The sequence below is a fragment of the Columba livia genome, chromosome 14 (genome assembly GCF_036013475.1).
Source record: "Columba livia isolate bColLiv1 breed racing homer chromosome 14, bColLiv1.pat.W.v2, whole genome shotgun sequence".
Lineage (NCBI taxonomy): Eukaryota > Metazoa > Chordata > Aves > Columbiformes > Columbidae > Columba > Columba livia.
The window spans coordinates 14588853-14615635 of NC_088615.1; the positions used below are offsets into that span (position 1 = coordinate 14588853).

The 26783-nt window shown below is 36.6% G+C and overlaps 1 protein-coding gene across 16 annotated transcripts in view; it reads left to right on the top strand.

Annotated features, from left to right (window-relative positions):
- The window catches only part of TENM2 (teneurin transmembrane protein 2), a 645420-nt gene that overhangs the window by 352820 nt on the left and 265817 nt on the right, over nucleotides 1-26783 (top strand). For 11 of the 16 annotated variants that reach the window (XM_065030083.1, XM_065030081.1, XM_065030084.1 and 8 more), the window contains one exon: nucleotides 4450-4533. The exons of the other annotated variants lie outside the window; for them this stretch is intronic. In XM_065030083.1, coding sequence (XP_064886155.1) covers nucleotides 4450-4533 — 84 coding nt within the window. The remainder of the gene's footprint in view (nucleotides 1-4449; nucleotides 4534-26783) is intronic. 16 annotated transcript variants of the gene reach the window in all.

The window sequence follows — 26783 nt, forward strand, 5'->3', positions numbered from 1 at the left end:
GTCAAACACCAGATAGTATTTCTGTCAAGACGATATAGGAGAAGAAAAGTAGTGTGACTCTTTGATTACAGAACAGTTCATACTGCCCTACTTCTGTGCATTATTTTTGTATTACTGATTTTTTTTCTGATTTCATCATAATCATTATTTACCTCCAGAAATGGTATGCATATATGTTAAGAGTGCTGCATTTGTTATGCCTCTCTAGTATGCTTGATCCAAAATATTAAGAGAGAATGTGATAAAGAAACAAAAGCCAAAAGGGCTGAGAGAACCGTGGAGCTTTGACCTGCCCAGTACTGAGTGTTCTGTCAGTTGTTACAGTTTCTGTCCTGTTCTTCAAAAACCACAATGATTAGTAATAAACATTGAGCAAATAGCAATGAAAATGTACTAAGAGCAGAGCAGCTTCTGCTTGTTGACAGTAGTCAATAGAGAAGAAATTGGAAACAACTGGGACAATGCTCAGCCATGTAGGTGTGGTAGAAATGGAGCAAGTGTTCATTGCTGGGTCTTTTTGTGTGAATATTGGCAAGGAGGGGAAGCAGCTTGAGAAATTAAGGGTATTTATTTCTAGGACCTTTTTTTTTAGTGTTTCTGAAGTGCTAGTTTATATAAATAAACCATCTTTTTATTGTTTATTACCAGTAAAAATTGTGTTATGCCACTTAGATAAATAGAAGAGGAAAAATGGGAACAGAGCTTAGGAGAATATTGAGGCTCTGCTTGTATTTGAAGTTCCACAGTTATTTTCTGGATTAATGTTGACAGAGAGGCATAAGAGTTATGGATGGAAAGAAGCAAGCCTTATAAAATGCAAAAAGGTTTCATAGTGTAAAAAAAAAAATAAAGTCATAAACAATGTGCTGTTGTCTTAAAGGGTGGAGCATATACTGTATGATTGGTAGCCAAGCTTTTAGTGATGCCTGTTTGGAATGTTAAAAAGTGAAATTCCAGAATACTCGACTTAACTAGTATGATTGAAACTTCATAGTGCGTAGGTGGGAGCATCCATTCAAGCAGGACTATGAAAGGAAAATTCCCAAGGAAGAAAACAGCTTGGGGGAGTGGAAGAGATAAAGAAGAGACAGGAGTGGTCCTTCTTCCTGGGTGGGTAGCAGTTACGAGTCATTGTTAGGCCAGCTCATTAATTAAGGATCAACACCATCTTTGGTGATGACCCTCACTGCTATGAGAAGGACATGTACCATGGGGTCCAGGAGTACTCTGTGGTGGGACCCTGTGGAGCGGGACCTCTGACTGTGGGTGTTCAGGTGCCTCCTGGTTGCTGGTTACATGGCATAGTGACAGAGAGGGAATGAAAATGGGGAGCGTAATTACAACAATTCCTCATCAGCCTCTCCTTCAAACAGCAAAAAGACGTCCTGTAGGTCTTGTCAGAGTGCCAGGCCAAGTGGGAGACTGTTGGGGTGCGAGATAAATTAGATAAACGTTAAAAAGTAGCAGAGTGGTGGAAGCAGAGTATCAGTTTCTGAAGAGGCTACTGCGAGAAGAAAATTGCTAAGTGATGTGCAGAAGACGAGCAGCTAGTCTGGACATCGTGTACCTCACAGGAGCCTGCTTTAGGAATTGCACTGTTTGCTTTCTAGATTTTCAAAAAGCATTGCTAGCATTTGTACTATTAATTCAAATTAGCTGTGTTGGTATTGATTTTTAACTGAAACTGGGACTTGACACAGCAAGCCAAAAACTGCTGCTCCTTCATCTCTGGAAGTACGGTACAGAAAGCAGATTTCTTTCTCTCTGTCAGTCACTGTAGCAGCAAATGGACATGTGGACATCGCAGGGTTTGTGTTCTAGAGGAATATATAAGAGGAAAGCAGAGTGAATTCACACCGTTTCGCTTTTTCTGGATATACAGTGTGGTGTCTGATAGGGACTAAAGTTAATGATGTAAAGATTTACTTTTTTTTTTTTTTCTGATTTTTGGCAAGGCCAAAGATTGTAGGTCATGGCCTATTCTTTCCTATCTGATAATTGCAAAATCTATTACTATCCCTTTGAGGTTTGTTTTTTTTTAATAAAAGATTGTATTAAATCTGAATAAAAGCCTAATAAGTAGATTAGTTAGAATAGTCCTCGTGAGGATGTTTGATTCTGAGTGTAGCTGCTAGAGATAACCCTAAATGCAATTAGGTTTAACTCCCTGTGAGTGTCAAAAGAAGGTGATACCCATGGAGATTTCCCTTCAGATAACACTATTTTTAAAGTGTCTCAGCATTTAAATTATTATTTCCTTTGGGCATTGGTAACAAACTTGTGGGTTTTTTTTTAATTGTTGGAGAAAAAGAGCTTGGAAACTTATGTTTTAGCCATTAATTTTAATGTTTCACATCAAAAAGATGTTCCTTTGGGGAGCAGTTTGTTGTCCTCATCTGTACCCTGTGTAACTGTGAGGATCAAATATGCCATGGTGACCACAGACAGGTAAAAAGAGAAAGCAGCAGATTCAGTAACATACGCAAGCTTAAAGGGTAACGTGATAACATGGCAATGGATAAGCTGTTGATAGATTAATTCTGTTTTTTCCTCTAGAAAAAGAAATGAAAGCAAAACTGATATTAAAACAAAAGTAGAAACAGTAAATATTTCACAAATTTGAAGATTATATGGTGAGATCTAATAGAACCTGTAAAATTGCAAAGAACTATGAAAAATATGAAAATAATCTCATCAACTTTTAGTATTATGTTGTTGGGAAAATTGCTTGTAACACCAAAATTAATAAATTTGCAATTATTTATTTATTTACCAGAGTTTTTATATTGATAATCTTTGTGCTCTGCACCTCACGTATCTTTATTTCACTTGCATGTTGTTCTTAGAACCATCTTCCAGTGGAGTGTTCCTGAAAATCTCTTGGTTTATCTTCCTTGCTTTTTAAATCAAAGGTCTTGTGTCATCAAAAGTAAAGCTGAACTAATTAGCCAAAATACTGAAAAATGGCTTATAGTCATACCACATCGAACTTGAATTTCATGTGTAGAAAGGTGATGTTTATCCTGCTTAGTAAACTCTCTTTGGTTTTTATTGTTTGTAAAAGTATAACTTGTCCCTTAAAATTACTTTTTACTCCCAAAATCAGCAATGTAAAACTTAGGAGCTGTGATTTGTTCACATTATTTCTGTTGCAGACCCTTCAGATCCAGAATATCTGTGCTCCTAACAAATAGCTAATTAATTGTCTTACATCTTTAGCATTTAAAGTGCTTTGTTTACTATTGTTTTGATCGGCTGTCTTTATATCCCTAAGTGCCAATGCATTATCTTTTCTTCTTTGCATGTCATAAATTATTCTGGTATACAGAACACATTTTTGTTGTTGATTCTGGCGAGTCTTGGGTACAATATTAAACTATTATCTTATAAAAAGTAAAGATTTGAACCTGAGATGTAACACGGAAAATCATTTCCCAACGAAGCCATAAAGGCAGTGAAGAACAAGAATTGAAGTGACCATACGTTAGTTATTAGGCCTCTTGTTTCATTGTTTTTTTGCAAGGAAATTCATGTAAATAAAAATCGGTGTTATGTTTCTTGTTTACTATATCTAAAAACTGTCTTGTTATTATGTACTTAACAATTTTCAATTGACTTTGTGCTTTTCAAATGTAAGAGGACTCCCTAATTATTTCATGTTTTCAAGATCCAGGTATATTTGACTTAGTTGTATAATCAAATTTAAGCTGTTTTCTTTTTAGTCAAAGAGAAAGACTTTTCAATGCTAAATTATTTTTTCCCTATATATTGAAGTCTGTCCTAAAACTGGAGAGTTTTTGAGACAAAAAAAAATTAAAAAAATTAAATTAAAATTAAAAAAAATAAAAAAAAAAAATAAAAGGCCGTCCTTGAACACTGAGCCTATTTATGTTGATGATCAATGCAAAAGTCCTCCTGTTGCTGCATGAAATATGTGAAAAGTGAGTTATTACAGCTGAAAGTGCCCATTGTCCAAATGTATCTTAAGGGTCTGGTTTTAGTTAATAAAAATTCTTACATGGCAATAGGAGTAATAGGTAATGCACTGAAAATAAGATAGTATGATCTTAAATATGCACTGTTCAGCATGTGTGGAAACTCTCATGGAATTCAGATTAATTTCTAACACATGTATTATAGATAGACTCATATGCACTCTATGCTTTTTCATGGTTAATGATCCCAACAGTGGGTATTTGTACCTCCTGCAAAAGATAAGATTTCACCAGAACTGTTGCTGCTCAATAGACCTTTTTATATGTCATTGATAACAAGATAAGAGTTGTCGATCTCTAGATAATAATAAGTAATGTATTTTTGTTATTCAGAGATGCTTTGGGTGGGAGGAGGAGAAACGTTGTTTTGATTGTTTTACACCAAGGGTGAATGGAATGGAAGAAAAGGAGGAAAAGAGCCGTCTCTAAAACCTATTTGTTTTATTTCATTTAGATTTTCACACACACCTTTCTGAGAAATTGAAAGACAGACAGACAAGCTGGCAGCAGCTGGCTGAGACAAAGAACTCTCTAATACGTAAGGTTTTTATCTTGCTTAAATTGTATTCCTTGTAAACTTAGAAACTAGTTTAGAATTTGTGGCTTTTGCAGTGATTAATTTAGTTCTGTTTATGTTCTGCTTATTATGTTTTGAGTGATTTTTTTTCTTTGATTTCTCCTTGTGGGTATTTATATTCTGTTGTATAAACCTGATCACTCTTTATTCCTTATTTCTCTTTTATACTTTGCAATCAGTTTGATTTGATTGAACTAAATAAAGGTGGGTTTTTTACTGGGAGTCCTCAGTGGGTGGTGAAGGAGCTGCCCTTTCTCTGAGCTGACGTTGCTTCACGGCACTGGGCACATGGAGAGAACGACATGTAAGAGTTGCCAGGCACACAGACACGGTTTAAAACAATATGGTATCTGTAGTTAGTAGTATTTCCACAAAGGCAATTACATACGTTTTATCCCATTGGTAAAAGCTTGCGTGTGATCTGTGTTGCTTCAGCAATTCTTAAATCTGACTTTCTAATGAAAGGTTTAGTAATGGCTCTGTTCATCTTTAGTCTTGATTTGAATTCATTTGATCTAAGAGTTGCAGATTCAGACAGTCACACTTGGTGTCATAGTGAAGTTTTGCATCTTAAGGGCTGTGCAAAACAATTGAGGTTTTGTTGGATTTTTTTGGTTTTGTAGGGAGTGACCTCATTGATAGAGGTTTGTTGGGGTTTGTTTTGTTTTGGGGATTTTTGTTTGTTTTGTGGTTTTTGTTTTGTTTTTGTCATTTATTTGCTTGTTTTTAAGAAGCACCCCTCTTCCCTGCCACACACATACTTTTTGTTTTCCTGAGAGCACAACTCCTTTGGGAGGAGGATGTTTGGAAAAAAGCTTGTAATGTACTTTTTAGCAAAATAAAAAAAAAAGTAATAAGCTGTATTAGTTTAAAGCCAAAGACATCTTAAGGAATTTTAATACAAAGATAATGATTCAGTGACATCTTCCTCTTGACGCTTCTTAAATGCAAATAGTGGTTTTCATTCATTGGGTATGTGTGTTTATACTAACTGTAGCATTAGGATGTGCCCTTACTAATTCAGCAGGGGGCATTTTTATAAGATCTTTTGTCATCAGCACTGCAATTTTAGCCCTGTATTTGACTGCCTAATGAGATGAAAGAGATATTTTGATATTTCACTCTTTTCTTCCATTGCAGCCACGACCTAGTTACATACAAGAAAGTTACCTTTGCAGTTGGGCTTTGCCGAATTAGGGCCCTAACCAGGAATAGTATTCTGCCTGCTTACTATTTGAATGAGACACATACCAAGGTTTTCTTGTCACCCTCAGTTGGATTTTCTGATAGACTTCTTTCCATAATTGTTGGTAAATACTAGCGAGTGGAGTTATGTTTAGACTCTCAAACAGTGTCTGAGCAAATACTGTGATAGTTTCTTACATCAGGCTCTGGAAAGTGATGAGTATTTGTGACCATTTTATAGTTAATGCAACCCACGAATGCTCAGCGTGTTTTCAAACTGGAGATAAGGACTGATGTTTGTTTTTCCATGTCTCTTAGAAGAGTGGGAGTCAAAGCATTTGGTAGAGCAATTAAATTTCCATAACGCTGGTACATAATATTAAAAATTGCCCGAGGTGACATGTTATGGTTGGCAATAAAGATGAAATTAATAAAGAATGGAAATGTTCTTGTATATATCTGCATTTCTGAAGCATTTATGATTATTGATGTTGCAGAAAGGATTTTAGCACAGGTATAGTGAATGGGTTATGGTATTTAGGCCATGCTAAATCTCAAAAGAATACTTGAGCGCATTTTCCAGCATCAAAGAAAGGTTTTGCCCTACAAATTGCATCCATCTGAACAATGTCTTTTCTCATTTGAAGCTTTGAGACTTTTCATCAAGCATTGTTTCGCTTTGGTTTAGTTCTCTTCCCTGACAACCTGGTACCCTTCCCAGTTCAAACCAATTTGATCTATATATTGCTTTTAACTTTTGGTATTGTATTTGTGCAGGGCTCTAGAAATTAAGAAGAACGTGAGAATATATTAATAATTACATAGCAACTCAAAAATATATGATGATAGTATTCTCACCTCTGGCTTGACAGTGACATGAGTTTCAGAAAATAATTGAACTGAGAGAAGCAATAGGAAATCTGAGTACTTTTTATGACTTGTATGAGTCTAATTACTTGGACAGACAAAATCTGTTACAGTTGGTACAGCAGTTCGTTGCATACTCTAGAAGTGCTAAGAAAGGTGCAGTGGGCTTAGAGATCTAGACATGCTGACTGGCTTTGATGTTGGCCAAATCTATTCTGTTAATAATTCAAAGGAACTGACCAAAACCAAGCTTTATCTCTGTTCCTTTGAAAAAGTGCCACAGGATGCTGCCAGAAATGGACAGATGGCACTAACCTTGGTTTAAAGCCTCAGCTGGCTGAGAATGCATGAAAGTAGTGTTGCAAAGCTTTCAGCCTGCACATGGTGTCAGCAGAAGAGGACTCTCTGTATCACCATGAGAAGAGCCCTCAGACCTTTCATTTTAAAGGTACCCAGTTACTGAGTGGGCTCACTTAGTGAGTGGATTGTTCTAATAAAATGTTAGGGGGTTTGATCTGTTTAGCCTTTGGTTTGCTAAGGAGAAAGATGCTGCTGGTGCAGAGCAAGAGGTGGTGGGAAAGAAGGAGGTTAAGTGCTGCACATGGGTATTATAATGGTCAGTGCTTTAGAAATGCAGGCAGAAGGGTTGTTCTCAGATCCATGTTCAGACTCTGGAAAGAAAAAGGATAAAAGCCTCCTGTAGGAAACTATCTCCCCTACTGAGTATTTGGAGTAGACCTAAATCTCACTATTTCTGACTTCTCCTTTTCTGGGAGAAGATTTCTTAATAGAATAATAATTAAAAAAAAAGAGTGCACAAAAAAACCACACACAAAAATCCCAAATCTATCTCATACTAAGCATCGAGAATTAAAAACAAAATCAGGCAAACAACAAACCCCCAAACAAAAACACACACAAACCAAACAAAAGCAACACACACACAAAAACATCCTGGGTTTCTTTTTTAAAGCATTCAGATACTGTAATGTTGAGTGATATATAAAAGCAAAAGAAGAAATTTGATAGCACTCAGCTTAGATTATGATTTTAATAGAACACTAACAGATAGAGGCCTGTGCCTCTCATTGAGTAATGAAGATAAAAGGATCGGTTCCTGTATCATGTGTGAAAGCCAACCCGAACCACCGGTTCAACAGAAGACTTAACAGGGAGGGAGAAAAGATTGAGTCAAGTAATTAAAAAATATACAGGAGTGCAATAACAGAGTTTGTCCAGGAAGCCTTTTTTCTACCATTTCCCATCTTTTGGTTCATTTTGCAGCTATGTTGTATGATTTAAGCGTCTTTGCTGTTTGTTTCAACATGATGATCTTGAACATACAAATCGGGACATTGTAGTGGGTTCCATAGTCTCTGAATTCCTATGTAATCTTGTCAATACCTGAAGGAGACTTGACTGACTATAGTTAATAAGCTACATATTTGGTATGTTGTTGCAGCAAGCATACAGCTATCTCAAAGATCTCTGTGATCTGTGATGTGCAAGCAAGTTCTTAAAGTAATTTTGGGATGTTATCAATTGAACTGTAATTTAACTTAGATAGAGATTATATATTTTTCTGGAGGAAGAAGATGGACTGGATTTTATCCTGTATTTAGGATGCTTAGATACAAAATGCAATGGCTGTATGGGGCTTGATTTAGAGGGATGGTCTCTTCCTGGCATGACATTTAAAATCATCAGTGAGAATGACAGACGGATGTCCAGTAGCGCTCAGATGTAAATAAGTTGTTTACCTTGTTGAAAATTGAATTGAAATACTTTGTATGGCTACTGTGGATAGTACTTATAGTAATTCTGTTTAAATCGAGTGGTGAGGAATTTGGTTCACTTAGCTACTTTCAACATGGATTTGCGTTACTGAGGATTATATGGGTTTGCATTTCTGGGAGGTCTTTTGGGTTTCCATTTTAATAGAAATAATTTCAGAAATACATGAGCAAAACCTGGTTATATAGTGGGATTTTAACAATTGTTTCTTTAAGGAGCCGAGTCAAGGTTGTACAGCTACTCTTCGTGCAGCATACTGTTTTGTTAAGAAAAACCAGAGAATGTAAATCACAAGGCCAAAAGTGAGTGATAAAATAAAATAATGAGAATGTATGAAATTCTGAGAGGGAAGCAAAACTCTCTTGTGTATTGGGTCCTAGAAGCAAACAAGCTGACAGTTCTACCAGGTGCCTCTCTGAGGAGCAGACTTAACACTTGTTACAGAATTTGTCTTGAAAATGCCGGTATTTGAACTAAAGAATTTGCAAATTTGCTTGAGAAACAAAACAGATTGTGTGTTGAAAGACTGAGCTGCTAGCAAAATACTCCATCCTGTCAGGTTTATACAAACCGATCTCCTGTGTATTGCACCATGTCCTAGAAAACTGGAAGCCATGAAAACAAGAACTTATACTGTAAGGAGTTTTGTGACAGCTTGTAAAAAATAGTTTTTCTGCTTTTTACAAGAGGCTTCTACCTTGAAGAAACTGATGAAATAGGTGGCAATTTTTAACACAAGCAGTGACAAAATAAACACCATCTGCTATTGTTGACTTATTCCATAGCATTCTCATGCTCGGTGATTTTATTTCCGTTTTTTTCAGAAATAGTTAATGACACATCTGCTGTGGGATGGAGGTGCATTTTTGGTGATTAAATGTGGACATAATTTTAGGGAAACCAAAAGTGAAACTTTTTCAGGAAACTGAAGGAAATATCAAACTACTAAAAGGAACTTACAAAATATATATAGTAATAGCTATGTTGATGCCCTTTATTTTTTATTTTGAGTCAATTTATTATTGGATCAAAACTGTTAAGTGTGTATTTATTTTTTCAAAATAACTCGTTATCATGGAAAACTTCTCATTTGGTCTTTCTTTTACCAAAGCAAAAAGCTTCCCATACTGACATTCTTAATCCTCTGAGGAAGCCTCGTTTTGTCACCCATCCGTGAATCTGGGGCTGCGAAGACACAGCTGAGTCAGGTGTCGTGTGGGCTCCGTGTCAGGTCTGTTCCACAGGAGAAGGTATTTAAGGGAGCGCAATGTGCAGTGCCATCATTGCAACTGCCAAAGAATTAATGAGCTTTATCTCGAGATCCAGGTGAACGCTGTACAATAAGGAATTCTACATACAAGCAGAGTTGTGCACTTTTATAGCATCTGCCTTTGTCCTGTGAAGCCACCTTTCCTCCCAGCGAGGTCGCAAGACAAGATGTAGTCGTCTGGTGTCCCTGGGTTATTCAGACAAACACAATTCATGGCGGTTTGTGTTGTGGCGTGTTTTCTCCCCTTTGGTAACACCTGGTAGTCCTGTTGGTTTGAAGACTCCTGCCCTGTGTCCCTGAAGAACCCTCTCTTCCCAAATAACCCCGGTGTGTTCTACCTTTTCCATCTCTGTCAGCAATGAGGAGTCTTGGTTGTGGGAATTCCTCTTTAGCACTTTACTGCAGAAGCATTAACATAATGATCCGCTATACAAAACCCAGGCAATTAGGCTGTTAAACCTGTGTTTACTGTGCCAAAATCGTATGTCCCTGTGCTCTCATCAGTGTAAGCAGATTTTAATAAAACCAAAAAATAAAATGCCTGGACCTCCATATGGATAGTTGGGCATTTAATTTTAAGATTTTGAGATAGAAATTAAAACCATGGATTGTAAATCCTTTTGGGGGAAAAAAAAAAAAAAGAGGCTACTGTATTCTGTAGTTGGTGAAAAAGCAGAATGGACTCCACAGAGACGTGAATTCAGACTCTTTGTACTCTTTGTTTGAAACTTTAAAAACCTCAAAACTAAATTCAGTGTCTTCCCGTCCTGCCATCAAGGTCTGTTTAATGCTGTGGAATGCTTGTCCTCCTTTTATGGTTTTGCAAAATGTTTTGACAAGATATGCAAGTAAAACTATATACAGTATAAAATGAAAATTACATCTGGAAAGGAAAACATAACATACACAATTTTGAAAGTAATTGCCATTCTTTTCTTATTTTAGGGGGGGTGGTCTTGAAACATACAGTGAGTATAAATGAAGCTTTGCATTCCCTCCTTATGAACACTGGCTAAGGAAGTATTGATGGAAGTATGTTGAAGGGTAAACATTTGTGCTTGTAATTTATTTTAATACTTTTGTTCAAACTTAATTCAGTTTCTTATTTTGGTAATGAATGTGTAGAAAAGCAGTGCCTGTGAAGTAATATGTGATTAATGTTAATTGTTCTGATAAAAGAAAAAAAAAAAAGAGCAATCTTAGTGGATTTTTGTCTTTACAGACTGCATAGTAATTAAAAATTGGGAAGAGAATTAATGCAAGTTGCACTAAATATGTGCTGCTTATGTTAGATAGTGAGCATCTGAAGTCATCCCATGTTCCTTAGCAGTGATAAACAGATTTACATAAGTTAAATACTTATATTACTAACCTTTTCACTTGACCTGATCGGTGTAAACATTGCATTTATGAATTATCAAACCTCTTTGAAAGACAGCCTTATGTATGTGTATTATCATTTATGTTAATCTAAACCATTTCTCAAGCTGCTGCGCATGAAGTTAGGGTGAAGAATCCCTTACTTATTCATACCCATATGTATGCCGTGAAACTTGAATAAGGAGGGAAACAAGAAAAACAGATTTAAAACCCAAAAATTATTTACATACTTTTTGTACTAGTGCCATAATTCTTTACATTAGGTTTACTTATATCGCTGCGTAGGGTAAAAGTAGAGGGAGCCTGACAAGCTTTTTTTGTGAATTTCTGTAACTTGCTTTTACCAGCACTTTCTTTTGTTTGGATTATGAATTGGAAATACAACGTGCTTTATTCCGAACTGGACTCCATCTGGGGCAAAATTTCTATAGTCTCTAATGCCGTAACAGTAAGTAAACCAAAATTGATTACATGATATTCTTTAATACAGAGAAGCAATGAGGAAATTATGACAGTAAATTATTTTAAACTGTTACTGCTACTTGCAAACTCTTCCCCATACTAAAGATTTTTACCTTAACAATGCATAACTGCATTCAGAAGTTGTCAGTGGAAAGCCAGGCATTTTGATAGAAATGTAGATAGAGAATGGGTTTATTGTATCTGAAGAATTAAATCTACTTGCGATAGTAAGCATAGGTGGAAAGCTGGGACAACACGCTTCCTGATATCTGTTTCCTCATTGGGACAAGTTGAGTTTAGTATTTTCAACCAATTTCACAGTATTTCTCCTGTGAGTAGGACTTACAGACATATCTGGTAATACGTTTTCGTGCTTCTTCAAAATCTATTTCCTTAAACAGGATTGTTAGGAGTTAGTATTTTTTCCCAATATAATTGTTCAGATTTTGAGCGATGGTTCATTAGAGTGAATGTGCTTCAGAGACAGGCTTTTCTGCAGTCTGTGTGCTCTGAATCTGGCCGTACTTGATTGCACTTGGTTCATTTCTTTATTTAGAATGAAAGCTGGGTAGGAAAATACGCCTCAAATCCCATGGGGCTTGCACTACCTGGTCCTGATTAATGAAAATATTGAATCTGGTGTTAGTGCCAGGAAACTCTCAAAAGGACTTACTGACATAATCTTTTTTTTAAATAAAGTATGATTTTTATTTGACTAAATAGCATGTGGAAGTGAGAAATTGAGCGCATTTTGGAAAAGTAAACGGTGTGCATCTCACTTGCAAAATCTTCAGCTGCCTTTGAGCACTGTAATATGTTGATCGTTAGGGCTGAGCTGTCCTGCTGCCCTCTCTCCTCTTTCTGCTCAAAGGATGCTTGTTGATTCTCAGGATTAGTTGTAGATGTTGCCCCTGAGTTTTGATTCTGAAATTTGACGTTGTGTATCGTGTGATATCATCATCATTTTGGGGAATGTATATTTTTTCAATAGTAGAAACAGCTTGTGCAACCTCCCTGGCACCTTATTCCATGGTACAGACTGAACAGCCACATGTTCTAGTTTACCAAGGGCCTGGTTTAGTCACTAGAACTGACATATTTAGAGTAACAATGGGCACCTCTTATTTCTCTGCTGTCAGGCCTTATTCTCTTTACAGAAATCCGTCTCAAAAGTAATAGAACTGCACTTGCAGACAAACTTCTTGTTGTGTTCTACTCTTAGCAGTAAGGTTTGGATCCTTCAATTCATTCATCAAACTCAGAACAAGCTTCATTTTGAGTCAGTTTCTGAACATCATGTCTGAATAAAAGTTACTTTTGTAAAAGACTATGAGTTCCATATCTTAAAGGCAGTATTCAATACACCTGTGTTTCTGTAGCTTAAATTTAGGGTTTGTATCAACAATCTCTTGAATACAGGAAGAAGTTAAGACTAAACCAGGAAATTAAGACCGGAATTGCCCTTACTGTGCCATACTGCTACATGTAATAAAGACTAAAGGATTCAGATTCTGCCAGCAGGCAAAACTGAAATAAGGAAACTATGTTTCAACTAGATTTAGTTGAATCTAAGGAAGATAGATAGGATTGGCATATATTGTATTGATTTCTGCATTTTCTAAGTCACTTCTGTGATATGCATTATTGACATTTCCTTTAAGGTGGCTCAGAGTTGGTCAAGTCTGTAGTGTCAGGAAGTGATGTACTTTGCCAGGGTGGTTAATATTGCTAGTTAAGTAATAAAGTAGTAACAATATAAAAAGTACTTCAGATATTAATTACTGTAAAGACTTAAATGGTGTTTGCTTTCGTTTACTGTGCTTTTTCAGATATGTCCTTCTAAAGCTGTGGTGGTAGCAGAAATCAAATGGTTTCAAAGTTAAATGTGAAGTAATGGGAGAGGACAGAAATGACTCTAAGTACTCAGATACACTAAATATGTGTGAACATTCAGACAGACAAAATTTGAAATCAGTTGAAATCTAAACAGTTGAGCTGTTTTATATAAATAAAGAAATGTTATATAAAACCAGCTGCTGCTGTTCACATCCAGGGATTTGTAATGAAATTATTCCTGAACTGGAGTACTTGGATTGAAGCTGGTTTGGTCTGAGGGTATTTTAACTTTGCATTATAGTGATCAAGTTCAGCTGTTCACTGAGACTTCACAGCTCTCTAGATTGAGAAGTTGGGGTGGGAAGAAGTGTTTGGATTGGTAAAGCATTAGGATAGTTCTGTGATCAGTTTGGAGTAGATTTTTGGGGTACAGACATTACTATAGCCTCAGACATTGCTCCATGATTTAGCTTTACTGTAGCAGTTTTTCCCTACATGTAGGTCCTAAACTGCCAAAAATAAACTAAATAAAGATAAGGGTTGTTTATTCCAAGCCCTGTTGACACAAGGAATTACTAACCCTCCTTGTTGAGGAGCCGTGTAAGCACAGGATTCTGTGGAAAGTTATTATCTGTATTAATACAGATTCCAAAGGTTTAAAAGCTACATTATGAAGGTTTTTTGCCCATGTGTAAGTCCTTTGCAGTTAGCTGTTTTCTGGAGTCATGAAGGCATCTACGAAGCTGTCATCGTTAGTTTCCCAAGTGCCCTTCCCAGCGTGGCGGGGCTGCCCCAGGAGAGCACGGCAGGGCAGCGCTGGGCTGCTCCTCGGACACACTGACCTGCCCTGCTTTCACTTGTCCCGCATCTGCCAGAAATTGATACTGCCCAAGTTTAAGTCTCTTGGCATTAACATAAGCAGGTTAGAAATATGTTTAAACCTGACTCCCAAAGTAAGACAAATAGTGCAGTGTGTGTGGTTTAGCCTCTGTCATCAGAACTACAGATACACGGTCAAAAACTGTTTATTCCTACAAGCACTCTTTCAGGTGTTACTGTCAACTGATATTTGCAATGATACACTTTGATCAGTCAGGTAGTTTTGTTGTCTTCAGTGACATCAATACATTTATGAAAATGAAATAAAATAGAACCAATATTTTCATAAACCCATAGATTTCTTGTTAGTATTTGGTTTGGTTTATTTGTTTGGATTGTAGAAAACCATTTCATATCTGGAGAGGAAGTCCTTTTAATTTCACTGTTTGATCCTTCAGAGCTCAACTGAGGCAAACCTGGAATATGATACACTTCAGAAAATGAAAAATAATTACATTTACCTCACAAGCAAACACTTACTGGTGTCAGCAAACACATGGCTGTGATTCACTGCACAGTTAATTCTTAATCATTAATTTGTTGAAGAAATGTTTGAACCTATCAGCCTAAAGGTAAATGATTTCTTAAGCGTGTTACATCAGAAGGTGTGATTAAACAGGTAGTAAAATGACATTGGCTTTCAACAATTGTTTCTTTGTAACTTAGAGATACAAACCAAAAGTTTTTCTTCTGTTATGGAAAAAAGGTTTCATGTTTAGAAACTGAGGGAAAAATACACTGAAGAGTGTTACACTGTAGCAATAGGATAGATACTGCACATGTATATATACATCTTTTGTATAGTGACATACTGATGAAGAGTTTGGCTGCTGAGAACCTGGGGAAGGGATGACAGAAGCTGATTGTCCTTCATCTGAACATCCCAGATGTGTTCTTTGATGAATATTATAAAAACGTAGTTTTCAAGTAAATTACTGTGTTTAACAGGTGCTTTGTTGGAGGTTAGAGGAGAACAAAATCTGTGGTAAGCTCAAGCCACCCAGTCTCTACTAGAATGCCTGTCATATGTTGGCACTTCTATGTTAGTTGACAACCTACATCAACTCAGTATCAAAAGGACCCTTGCAGGAAAAATAAATTCCATTGAAGAAAACTAAGTTGCGTTTCTAGTGAATTTACACTTGTACATAATCAAGATGTGCATGTACTTTATGAATTGTTTATGTGTACCTCACAAAATCCGCTGCCTTTGCAGAGTTCTGTCATTGTCGTTGCTAAGTACGGTTCATACTATGCAAAAGTTCGTGAGTAGCTGCAGGAGCAGATGTTCGTCGTTCCAAACTGCAGGTGCACTTGAAGGCAAAGGACTGTAAATTCAGCCTGCAACACAAGTCGGGCTTTCGTGAGCGACCATGCTAAGAGACATAGTGTATAATTAATCTCTGCTAAACATGCACAACCTGCGCAAGATGTAGATGAGTAAACGAAGTACTAAACATACTCTAGCGGCTGTTTCAACGTAATTTCTTTTTCAATAAGCTGAATAATTTGTTGAAAAGGAGTACAGCATGCGCTTGGTATTGGATTCTAATCAGCCAGTAAAGGGACTCAACAATTAGTACACTGGAGGTGAAAATTAAACAGCAGCTTACAGAACTGTGGTGAAAGCAGGCAGTTTATACATTGATCGAAACAGTACTTATGGGGTTTTTTTTTCAGTTGGGAGTATAATATACATGGGTTTTTTAGTTCATTGTATAAGCAAAGCACATAAAACAGGATTCTCCTAGATGTGTTTAAGGACAGCATCTGCCCATCCCGTATAATGCTTCCTAATATATTGTAACTTTGTCTGCACTGTTTTTCTGGTGTTCCAGAAGCCTCCGAAGCATATGATACTTGGTTCCCATGAGTCTTAACTATCTGCCAGTTATCCCAAGGCATCTTGTTTCTGCAGCTGGGTCAGGATACGTTTTTCCTTGGCAGATTTTTTAAAAATTATTTTATAAGTTAGTTAAGCTTTGACAGCTAAAGACATCTTCCGGATGATTTTATCTATGTCTTCCTAAGGCATGGAAACTTGAATCAATGGTTAAGAGCTAGAAGGTACTTAATTAAAATACAAATAGCTGCTTCTTGTTTATATAGTAAAACCAGGATGTCGTATGTGCTTGCTCAAAAGCAAGACTCTGAATTTAAGACCTGTGTTTCCTGATGGTAAGAACGATTTATTCTGTAGATTTACATTTAGGGGTGGGATATTTTAATTTTCTGTCTGGATTATTTTGTTTATTTGTTCTTTTTGTTTTTCCACAGAATGGGTTTTTTGAGAGGGATCCCAGTTGTTGCTAAGTGGAAGAAGGCTTTAGCCATCCAGGTTTTTGTGTCATAGCAGGTACATACAGGAGGAGGTGTAGTGGTGATTTTGAATTTTCCCTTATGTAGGTCTAAGTTCTGCAACTTAGTCCCTGGATTAAAGTATTGTTTTGAGATGCAGCATGATCTTTACTTCTCTTATACAACTGAAATAAATGCTGCTGAAGTTTCAATAAAGGAGATTTTGTGTATCTAAATATAAAACCTTTTTCTTAAATTCAACCCCAACATGAATTTATGTTTTTTTAAATTGTGGATTTGCTCCCAGCTGGGCTTTCCTGTGTAGCACTGAGATATTAATACACTCGGTTATGTTGGTGACTTTGTGTACCATACTTAGAGCTTTCACATAACCTAGGCAGTGTTTTTTTGCTTTTTGTGGTGGTTTGGTTGGTTACTTGCTTGTTTGCCTTTTCCCCTAGGGCTTTGCCATTTAAAATATTCCTATGGGGTTGCATCAGTTGGCTTTAGACAGATTAATGTTTTGTATAAATGCAACTTTAATAATCTTTCTTCTAAATTCATCTGTACTTAAACATCTGCAACCCTGGAATTCCATGGCTTGGTACGGTTGTTCAATCCCACTTTAATTTTCATCCTGATGTGTTATCAATTTTACCTTGCAAGGAGGGAGTACTTCATGCAGCAGTGCACCTGCTGGTCTGTGTTGGTGTAAGTGACACATATTTCAGTCAAGTGATGTGACAAATTGCTTTATTATTGTTTCATCATTTCTTTCTAAGTAAAAAAAATAATTAAAAAATCTGACCTCAAGGAGCAGTTGGTATTTCTTGTAAATGTAACTTGCCATTCATTACTTATCTTGAAAAAATGCAACATTTCAATTTACATATCAATGAAAAAATGAAGACAACATTATTTAACGTGCAAGAGTAGCTAAAAACAAAGGAAGAAATGGAGAGGCAGGTACTTCTTTTTAAGCCACAGTTTTTGAAGTTAATTTATTATATGCAAATGATAAGTATTTCTTTAATATATGCTCATATGTGTATGTGGTCACATCTTTTATTTTCTTTGGTGACCTGCCCCCCGTCCCCAGCTATATCACATGTAGGCTGGGAGAGTCAGCAGATTTCTTGTTAATGAAAAGTGGTGACACTTTGCTTTATTGTTCATTGAAGGCTTTGTTCTGATGGAGATAAATGACATGCTTGGGGTTACCGGGAAAATGTGATTTCATCATTGAATCGGGAAGCTTTGAAACAGTCTTCTCGATTTACAAATAAGTTATGAATATGCCAGATCTGACAAAGAGAAACATTTATTTTAATGCCTGAAGCTCTGACTCTGGAGTTTCTTCAATGTTGTGTCTTGCTGTCATTTCATATACGTTTCAGTAAATAAATTTTTGAGTTCTAGAAACAATCTCTATTATTCATATAGAAGCACATTGCATAATTTGTCTAAATGTAGAAGCATAGTGTACACAAGAAGAGTAGAAGACTGTTTATTATTTAAGTCTGCATGTATAAGAAGATCTGATGTGTTAGTTCCAACAAAATTTAGACCCCTTACGTAGTCAATAGCTAAGGTAAGGGCTCTAAACCCATCTCCTCCTCTTTCTGCTCCCATTTGAGGCACCAAAAATAGGTATCAGTATTTACAAAATGTGGGTATTCCTACCAAGAATGAAAATGAGAGAGAAATTAACCTTATCTAATGTTAAGATTGACTCTTGAGGTTGGTGGGTTGGGCTGGATGCCTTCAAGAGGTCCTTTTTAACCTTAATTTTTCTGCAAGTCTCTGTTGACGTCTCCCTATATAACTCCACAGCATAGAAAGGAGATATTTAATTTTTGTGAGCCCTGTAATTTTTTCTCTGAAATCATCATAATCTTGACTTAAGTGTGACCACTTATGGTACTGAGCCTTTTGACATCAATTTTGGAACTCCCCATCTATTCAGAACCCAGAACGTTGCTTGGTCCACTGTATCGCTGCAGGTTATTCCAGTGGCCTGATCAGCAAAGCAGTAGGGTCACACCATTCTGAAATAAATGACCTCCAAATTTCTGGTATTTCCTGGAATTGATCTTGTAAAATATACTCAAAAACATCTTATTGGATCACAAAGTTCTCTGCTGCACGTGAGACAGCAGTACTGCAAGTTCAGCATGAGTTAAACAGTCAGCTATATGAAGATGCCAAATGATAAATCCCTTCTTTTTCCAAGACTCACAGACTTTAAAGTCAGGTCTGTTATGGAGCCCAATGCTATTTGTAACAAAAGGTTCATTGCCTCATAACATGTTGGTTTCATACATAAATAAGAATTAAAATACTAGAAATTACCCTGTAAGAAAGGGTAAGATCTAATTCCTCCCATGTTGCATTTGGGAGAATTGAATGATCTTTTCCTGCATGACACATATTTATCAGATCGACAAGATGTGAGGAAGGGTCAGCAGTGACAATTGCTTTACAAACTGGCAGTCTGCCAGAGCTGGGTCCAAATTTTAGTCTCGGAATGTTTTGTGTAAATTTGCGATGGGGAGTCTGGCACTGTGCTGGGTTTCACAAGACTCTAACAAACTGTTTTCTTCATTCTTTTCACATTAAGTTCTCTTCTGGAGATGTTACTTTACATACCTGAATGTGACAAGATTATGACAGAAGTTGCACATCTCTGGTTAGTTATCAGACAACAATACACAGCTGGTAATTTCTGCTGTTTGTGTCCCATGCAAAAGTACTGAAGTGGATGCATATATGTGCTTTTGCAACGTGTTACTGAAGGGATCAATATGTCCTTGGGAAATCAAACCAAAAAGCAGGCTGTTTTACACATGTTCTTCACCTTTACATTAAGGAGGTTTTCGTAGCTTTCAGGATTTGGTGTGGCTCTTCATAATATGTTTTATATTTTCATTGTTATTCATTGCTATTTCTTCTCATTTTCGTTGAAATGAGTAACTATGGTTACTCTGTGGCTAGTGCAGTCCCATGCAGTGAGGTTGTAGAGGCTTTTAATTGTTTATGATGTATGTTTTCAGAGTGTCGAGCATTAACATGTTTCTCTTGGGAAATTAAAATTTGATCACAGAAGTTCCATAAGCCTGCCAGAAACACGGGAATTTGGTAAAAGGTGATGTCTGGATAACGATATTAAGACTTTTGACAAGAAGCATGTATTCTTTTTGTCAAGGAAATAGAAATGGAGATGGAAAGTGTTTTAGTAAATCCTGTCATAGTTGCAGGTTACTATGTAAAACTGAAAACTTGCTCAAGATAAATGCTGGAGTGGTGAGAATACAGCAGGACAGCTCAAATGATATCCAATGGGGAAGGGACATAAAGAAAAACTCAAGTAACAGTAACCATGAGACATTTCGCAGTGCTGGATAAGTTTATAAGGTGTTCACCAAGATAAAATTGGACATAAATTGTTGGGCTCGTGTCCTCTGTAATCTGAAGCAGAACAGCTGTTGTGCATACTACACGTAAAGGGGTTGGCATCAATTGTGTGAGTCTCCTGTGTCCTGTCTTGTATTTTGTTTGCAGAGCTCTGAGATCTATTTAAAAAGAAAATCAGGAATTTTACTTAAACCTTTAGGGCTCCTCAGCATTGCTTTGTGAGCAAAGCAGCAGCAAATGTCTAGCACCCATATGGGGTGCCTGATAACATTGGACGTTTTCCAGGATTAGTCATGTTCTCTCGTGGTGAGTAAGGCTACCGGGCTGTGCCACGCCATCCTGTGCCGCTGTTGCTTCTAGCGTAAGGCAGCATGCCATGGAAACAGGGTTTTTCTGAGACTTGACAATATCATGTTAATCTCTGGCTGCCAGAGCAACTTGTTTGAGCCACAGGAGCCTACATTTAAATCAAGAAAGTCATTAAGCTATTTCACATTAGAAGAGAAGCTAGTAATTTTAGTGAATTTTATAATATTTTCACACTGTGCGTGTACACTCATACAAAACTCTCACTAATCTAGTTACTTTTATATTGTTTTTATACATATTCCTGGTTTTTAGTGGAAACCGCCCTCCCACCTAAGTAGCTAGTATACATAATTTCATTCTTGTTCATTGATTGGTAACTAAAAAACAACAAGAGTAAACAATGATATTAACTTCATTCTTTCTGTTAATGGCTATTTGTTGATTTATTGGTAATCGGCAAAGTAAATATTTAAAAATATAATAGTTGACTAATAACCTAAATGATATTTTGATGCATCAGTTCATGTGTGGTGCTTTGCTGCAGGCTGCCTGATCAATGCGTCACTCTAAATTCTGGGGTTGGTTTTTTAAATGCATACAACACAATGAGAAAGGAAGAAATTGAGGGAAGGAGATATACATATGCTGAAGGGCCATAAATAAGCTTGAGTTCATGGGAAGGATGACTATTCAGAAGTAGAACATGTTGGATGTGGGACATTTTATCAAAGGTAATGGTTACAACAGCTATTGAAAAGAACACAAAGCTGAATGGAACAAATAATAGAAGGGTTTTATAGTGTTAGAAAATCTTCCCATTAAGTAAACACAATATGCAGGAGCAAACATATGGATCAGTCTCATTAAGAACAAAGGCAGTTGTTTGAGATGAACCTCAAAGGGAAGAAGAGAAGTGGCATTTTGCTACGGGAAAGACAAAAGAATAATGGGGTTAAATTAGAGCGACATCACATTATCGCACTGGTGGAGTTTAGACAAAGACAGAGAGTACAATAGTTGGTCTTGCTCTGTATGGAAAAAGCAAGAAGAAGAAAGGGATGAGTCTGTTACAAGCATAGGGAAGTTTCGTTTGGTTGTTGTTTCAGTGTTAGAAAGTTTCCAGTTTGTTTGGTGCTATGATTCTGGGCAGTGTTGGTCCTGCCAGCAGTGCTGTCACACAGAATATCCAGAAGAAACCCTTAGCATGGTGTGTAATGTTCCTTTTACTCCTTTCATGGGTTTGCTTTTCTTTTCCTTTTTTAAACATGTTGGTTGCTAAAACCTTTGTATAATCTTTGGTCGTCATTCCTCAAGCTGAATGCCTAGGTTTTAACTGATGAACTGCAGGCTCTCAGCTGTCTTTCTTGCTCTGCTTTTTGGTTACAATAGCTTGGAGATGTTGGTAACCTCTATGTCAAAATGTGTCAGCTGTTCTCATTGAAATGCAGATCTCTGTGCCCAACCGATGGCATTTCACTATACAGTATGTATACACTATGTGAGGAGTATGAATGCCTAGAGCATTCTTTCACGGACATCTTTAGCACAAAGCTCAAAAAAGCCCATTTACAAATTAGCATCTGAATTTCTACTTGTGCTAACTCTGTACTAATTGGTTATCTGGACAGTTGTAAGTAAAACACGGAAAAGAAACAAAATAGGAGAAGTTTCTGTCTCTTCTTTCTGTCTCTTCCTTTCAACAGGTCTGTGTATGCTGTTAGATATTTGTAGGGGCACAACAAGACAGGTTTGCTGTGTATGATGTAAGACACAATTTCTCAGACAGGTAGGCTTTTGTTTTTCACATTGATCCCTAAATCAAGCAGACAAGTACTCTCTATCATCCTCTGGTTAAAATAAATTAGTCACCACCTTTTACTTCACTGTGCTTTTGAGCTCTCTTGTCAAGAAGTCTGGTTATCTTATGCGCTATGTTCCTTTCTTTTGTTGAATCCACTAGTTCACTTTTCTTCTTTCTCTCCCGCTCCCCCACAATTGTATTCCCCTGCATCTTAAATAGTTCATTTAAGAAGTAGCAGACTTTCAGAGGAATTTTGATATGATCTCCCATTATGGAGATTTCAATCTGTTACACAATCACGATTCAATCTGTTAACTAGATACGAGTTGAAGAAATTTTTTAGGCTTGAAAATGACAAATGAAACAATTTAATATGAAGTTACCAATACAGTATAATATTTACCGTAATGTTTTAATAAATCTATGATTCTGTGCCAAGGAAAGATATTGGTAAAACTGAGATGATAATTTAAAGGACCCAAAGATAAAACTGTGAATTGCAAAAAATCAGAGTTACACCTAAGCCTTATAGGGAATACGTGCTTTAATATTAAAAAGAAAAGAGGGAAATGGAAGAGAGAAATCTGTTCTTTTACATCCTGAGAATCCTGTGATGTGCAAAATCAGTGTTTTGTAGCTGTGATGCCTGTTGTAACATAATACTACCAGATGCTGCAATATCAAGTTGCATTCAGCAGGACTGGACTGTGCAAAATAAGGCAAAAATGACACCTGTACACAAATATTTGTTGTGCTAACGTAGGACCTACTACCTGGCCTGAGATCACATTATGACCAGCAGGAATGATAAAACTGATTTCATTTATTTATTTTTATTATTTTTAAAAAAACTATTGATAAGAAACAGTAAGACGTTGTTTTGGAAGCATTAAGCATAGTAGGAGGCTCATAAAGTACAACTTTACAAGACAAAGTCTCTAAAATCACTTTTCATCTTCTGCAAGTATAGAATACTGTTCTGATAATGATAGCGTGTGAATGTCTTAAGTATGTGCTAAGAGATTAACATTTGCTCATTTTGCTATCTTAAGAATTAGCTGGTTACACAGTTACATTGTCCCCAGCACATGAACAGTTTGACAAGACAGAACTAAGTATTTAGATGAATAAACTTTATTAACCTTGTCTCAGAGTTGGGGGTTCACAGTCCCTGATGAGACACACAGAGCCTGGAATCAGTCAGTTGTCAAGATTTTCTTAAAAATAACAACTTTTGGAAAACTTCTAAAACAGGTTGATCCAGAATGTATTTCTGGTGAAAGCAAGCAGGGACACAATATCTCCTATCTCCACCTTGAAGGCCTCCTATCTCTAGCCAAGAGTCACTGAAGAAGTTCACCTTATGAATTGGGAGTGGCAGCCTGGAAGGAGTGCAGGTGAGAGCAGGGACCGAATAGAGAATTTTGTCTTTCCAAAGGACATACAGAGAATTGCAGGGAGGTGCAGGAAGCTCTGGATGCCAAATTTAGGGAACAAATACAGATTTTTTTATCAATTCAGTTGGAGCAATTTAAGAAGGTTTGGCTTCAGTTCTGCTTTATCCCTTGCTAGGAGGCCACCGCTACATCATGTGTGGGGCGCTAAAGAAGTGTATGAGAACTCCAAGTTGATTTCTATAACTGTTTGATAAGGTTGACTCAGATGAAACCAGATGAAAAAAAAAATCTCATCTGTAGTGTGTGTGTTATAATACTCTATTGTTTTTAATGTATTTCCAGCAAATTATATGACATCTTGCATCTAAATACGTTATACTTCCTTTTCCCAAGTTTACCTTGTACATGCAGCCATTCTCATGCACCAGAGATAGAACTTTTCTGCATAAGAGCAGTGATCTTGGTTCTCTTCTGTTAAGGACAATGATAAGCTTCATTTCCTTTGTTGATTCATGAGAAATATTTTGAAATACTGTGACTTCAGTTCAAGCGAAAAATATTTTGATTACAATGTTTGCCATTCTCCTTACACTCTGTCATTATATACTGTGAGTTAGAAGGAAAAATGAGTAGTTGTGGCTGGGTCAGGTAGCAGGAATTTACAGAGAACTCGGTGTTCTGTGTCGCATCCAACAAGGTCCGTCTTCCTTTGAAACAAGAATGACCTCTCTGACTGGAAACCAAGGAAGTTCAAAAACCTCTAATTTTCCTTGAAATCTATTTTTATCATGATCTGAGGTGGGCAAAGTTAAAAAGTACAGGACTGACAGTACAGAAAGGAAAAAAGACTTTAGCGAATGGTGCAGATATTCTGTAGCAGAGTTTAAAATGCTTGGGTATTTTTGGGCTCCATCATTTTTATGGTGTGCAGCATGTTTCTGAGGAATGCTTAATTATTCCATTCAGTTTCTAGAAGAAATTATAGTAATTTATGAATCCCACTGCAAAATCATAAAGTTTAATTAGCATCAGTGACTGTTACTGTCATTGACGATACCATTAGTATTGAGAGAAAAACATATACTTAATGAGGAGAAACTATTTCAGATATGAATTCAAAAGCATATAAAAAACATATGTAAATGTGTGTAGTAGAATTATTTTATATGAAGCCATGTGTACAGCCAAGGGTCTCTTTGGGTAAGTTAAATAAAATCACTTTTTATGGTTCACATTTTAAAGTTCAGGACTAACCTGCTGTCCAGAAGCATTTTAGAAGTTCTGAGAATGAGTGACAGAACGTCCATTGTGTGGAATGCAATCAGACTTTTTGGAAGAAGTGCACAAAATCTGTTAGGTACAGTTTTAGTACTGCACTTCTGCAAATACCGCGTGCTGCTCCCTAAGAAGTATTGCTGTAATGACTCAACTACAACAGTAGTTGATGCATCAATCCCGTGTCTATGCCAGATGCCTCTCTGGTTTGTAAAGTGTCCCAACAGGGAATTTATACTCGCAGGGGAAAAAACAGAAGTAGGGGAGAAATTGCTTCAACACTTGAAAATTTTGCAGATTTTCCCGAGGTCTCCTATTGCAAAGAAAAACAACATTAAAGAAGGTAGACTGTTGAAATGTTTTCAGTGCTGCCCCTGTTAAATCTGTCAATCACATTGATTCTTTTCGGTTTTTAACAGTTCTGTCATATACAAAAAGATAATATTTGCACATTTTATAGCATCTATCAACTGAAATGTACCCATTGATTCCAAAAAGAAGGTATTTGACCCTCAAAAACCAATTACTTCTACTTAAATCGAAAGACAAATGTGGAGGTGGTTTCATGAGCAAAACAACATTTTAAAACATTATAAGGTGGAGATAGGAAGGCGGCAATAAACACACGTTGTAAAAGACATATATTTTTAAGCACTTGTCAGAAACGTTAACCTGGTGAGATGTGGAAATGTCAGACACATTACATGTGCAGGACGTGCATTTGGCATTTTGCTGTCAGCGGGGGAGTTCTTCTACAACTAATTCCTCAGGAACCACACGCTGAGTCTGTCTGCAGGAAGGAAGAAGGACTAGGGCTAGAAGCATATATTGTTTATTTTGTGGAGGTGTATTACAGGATTTTTTTTCTCTTTAAGGGAAGACCATGAGTTGTATCAGTCATGCTGCATGATAGTTTTCTGGAGTTTGAATAATATGCCTGTTTTATGCAAAATAGGAATCCAGCTGTGCTGCTCACTGGTCTTACAGGTAGAAATGGGTAAATATCAGTATGCTACATATAAAATTAGTTTAAAAGGTTTTCTCTCGCAAACCAGATATGTTTAATAAATATTATGTGGTGCTGAATTAGGATAGTTTTAGGGGGACCTGCGCCTCATTGTTTTACTGGGGTCTCTTTTCAGACAAAAGAGAAGGGGGAGAGGGAATTGAGTCCCTGGCTTAGCCATTGTAATTACTTCTCCTCCTCTTGGCTCAGTTAATTCAACAGTATAGCAACCAGGTTTTTTATTTAAATGGAAATGTTAGCCCCCATAATGTGCACTATCTCAGCAGTACTATTGATGATGTTAAAGTTGTTTATTTCAGCTACGGATGTTTAACTTACCACTATTGGTATTGTATGTAGGCTTAAAAGCGTGGTAAGGAAATAGAATTTAAGTATCACTGTAAACTCAAGACCAAATCTCCTGCAGGAAAGTGTCACATAAAATCAATATATTAATGAACACACAGAATATAGTAGGTAGTTACAATTTAAGTTTATACACCAATGTTTCCCGTAGAGAGCTTCATAGATACACATTGAATTCAATAAGTTATGATTTTTAGCCTCTTTTAGACTATAACCTCTAAACATTGGAATCAATGTTATTCAGATTTAGTCCTAGTGTTAAATAGAGGAGCAACACTGAATGGGGAAGTTGAACTCATAGCAAAAAAAAAGGTTTCTCTCCTTTTTGCATTTTTTTTTTCCCAATTTCTATTGTTTATATGGGTGAGAAAGTCTTGGTTGCCATGGATAGAAATACTTTTTTATAATATGGTCAGAATGCACTGAAAAAATACCAGACTTAGTTTATAGTAAGATAAATGGTATTTGACATTTTAGGTATGCCTTTGGTTCAGGTAGATACGGTTATAAATTTTACCCTTCAGGAAAAAAAAGTATAGAAACTTGAGAGCTGGAAAAAAGTATTTTTCAAGTTAGTGAGATGCGTTCTGTTATTAATTTTGATCTCATTAAGACAATATTATCTTATGTCAATTAGCTGCAGTAATTTTGTGCATCTTGTTACAAAGCCAG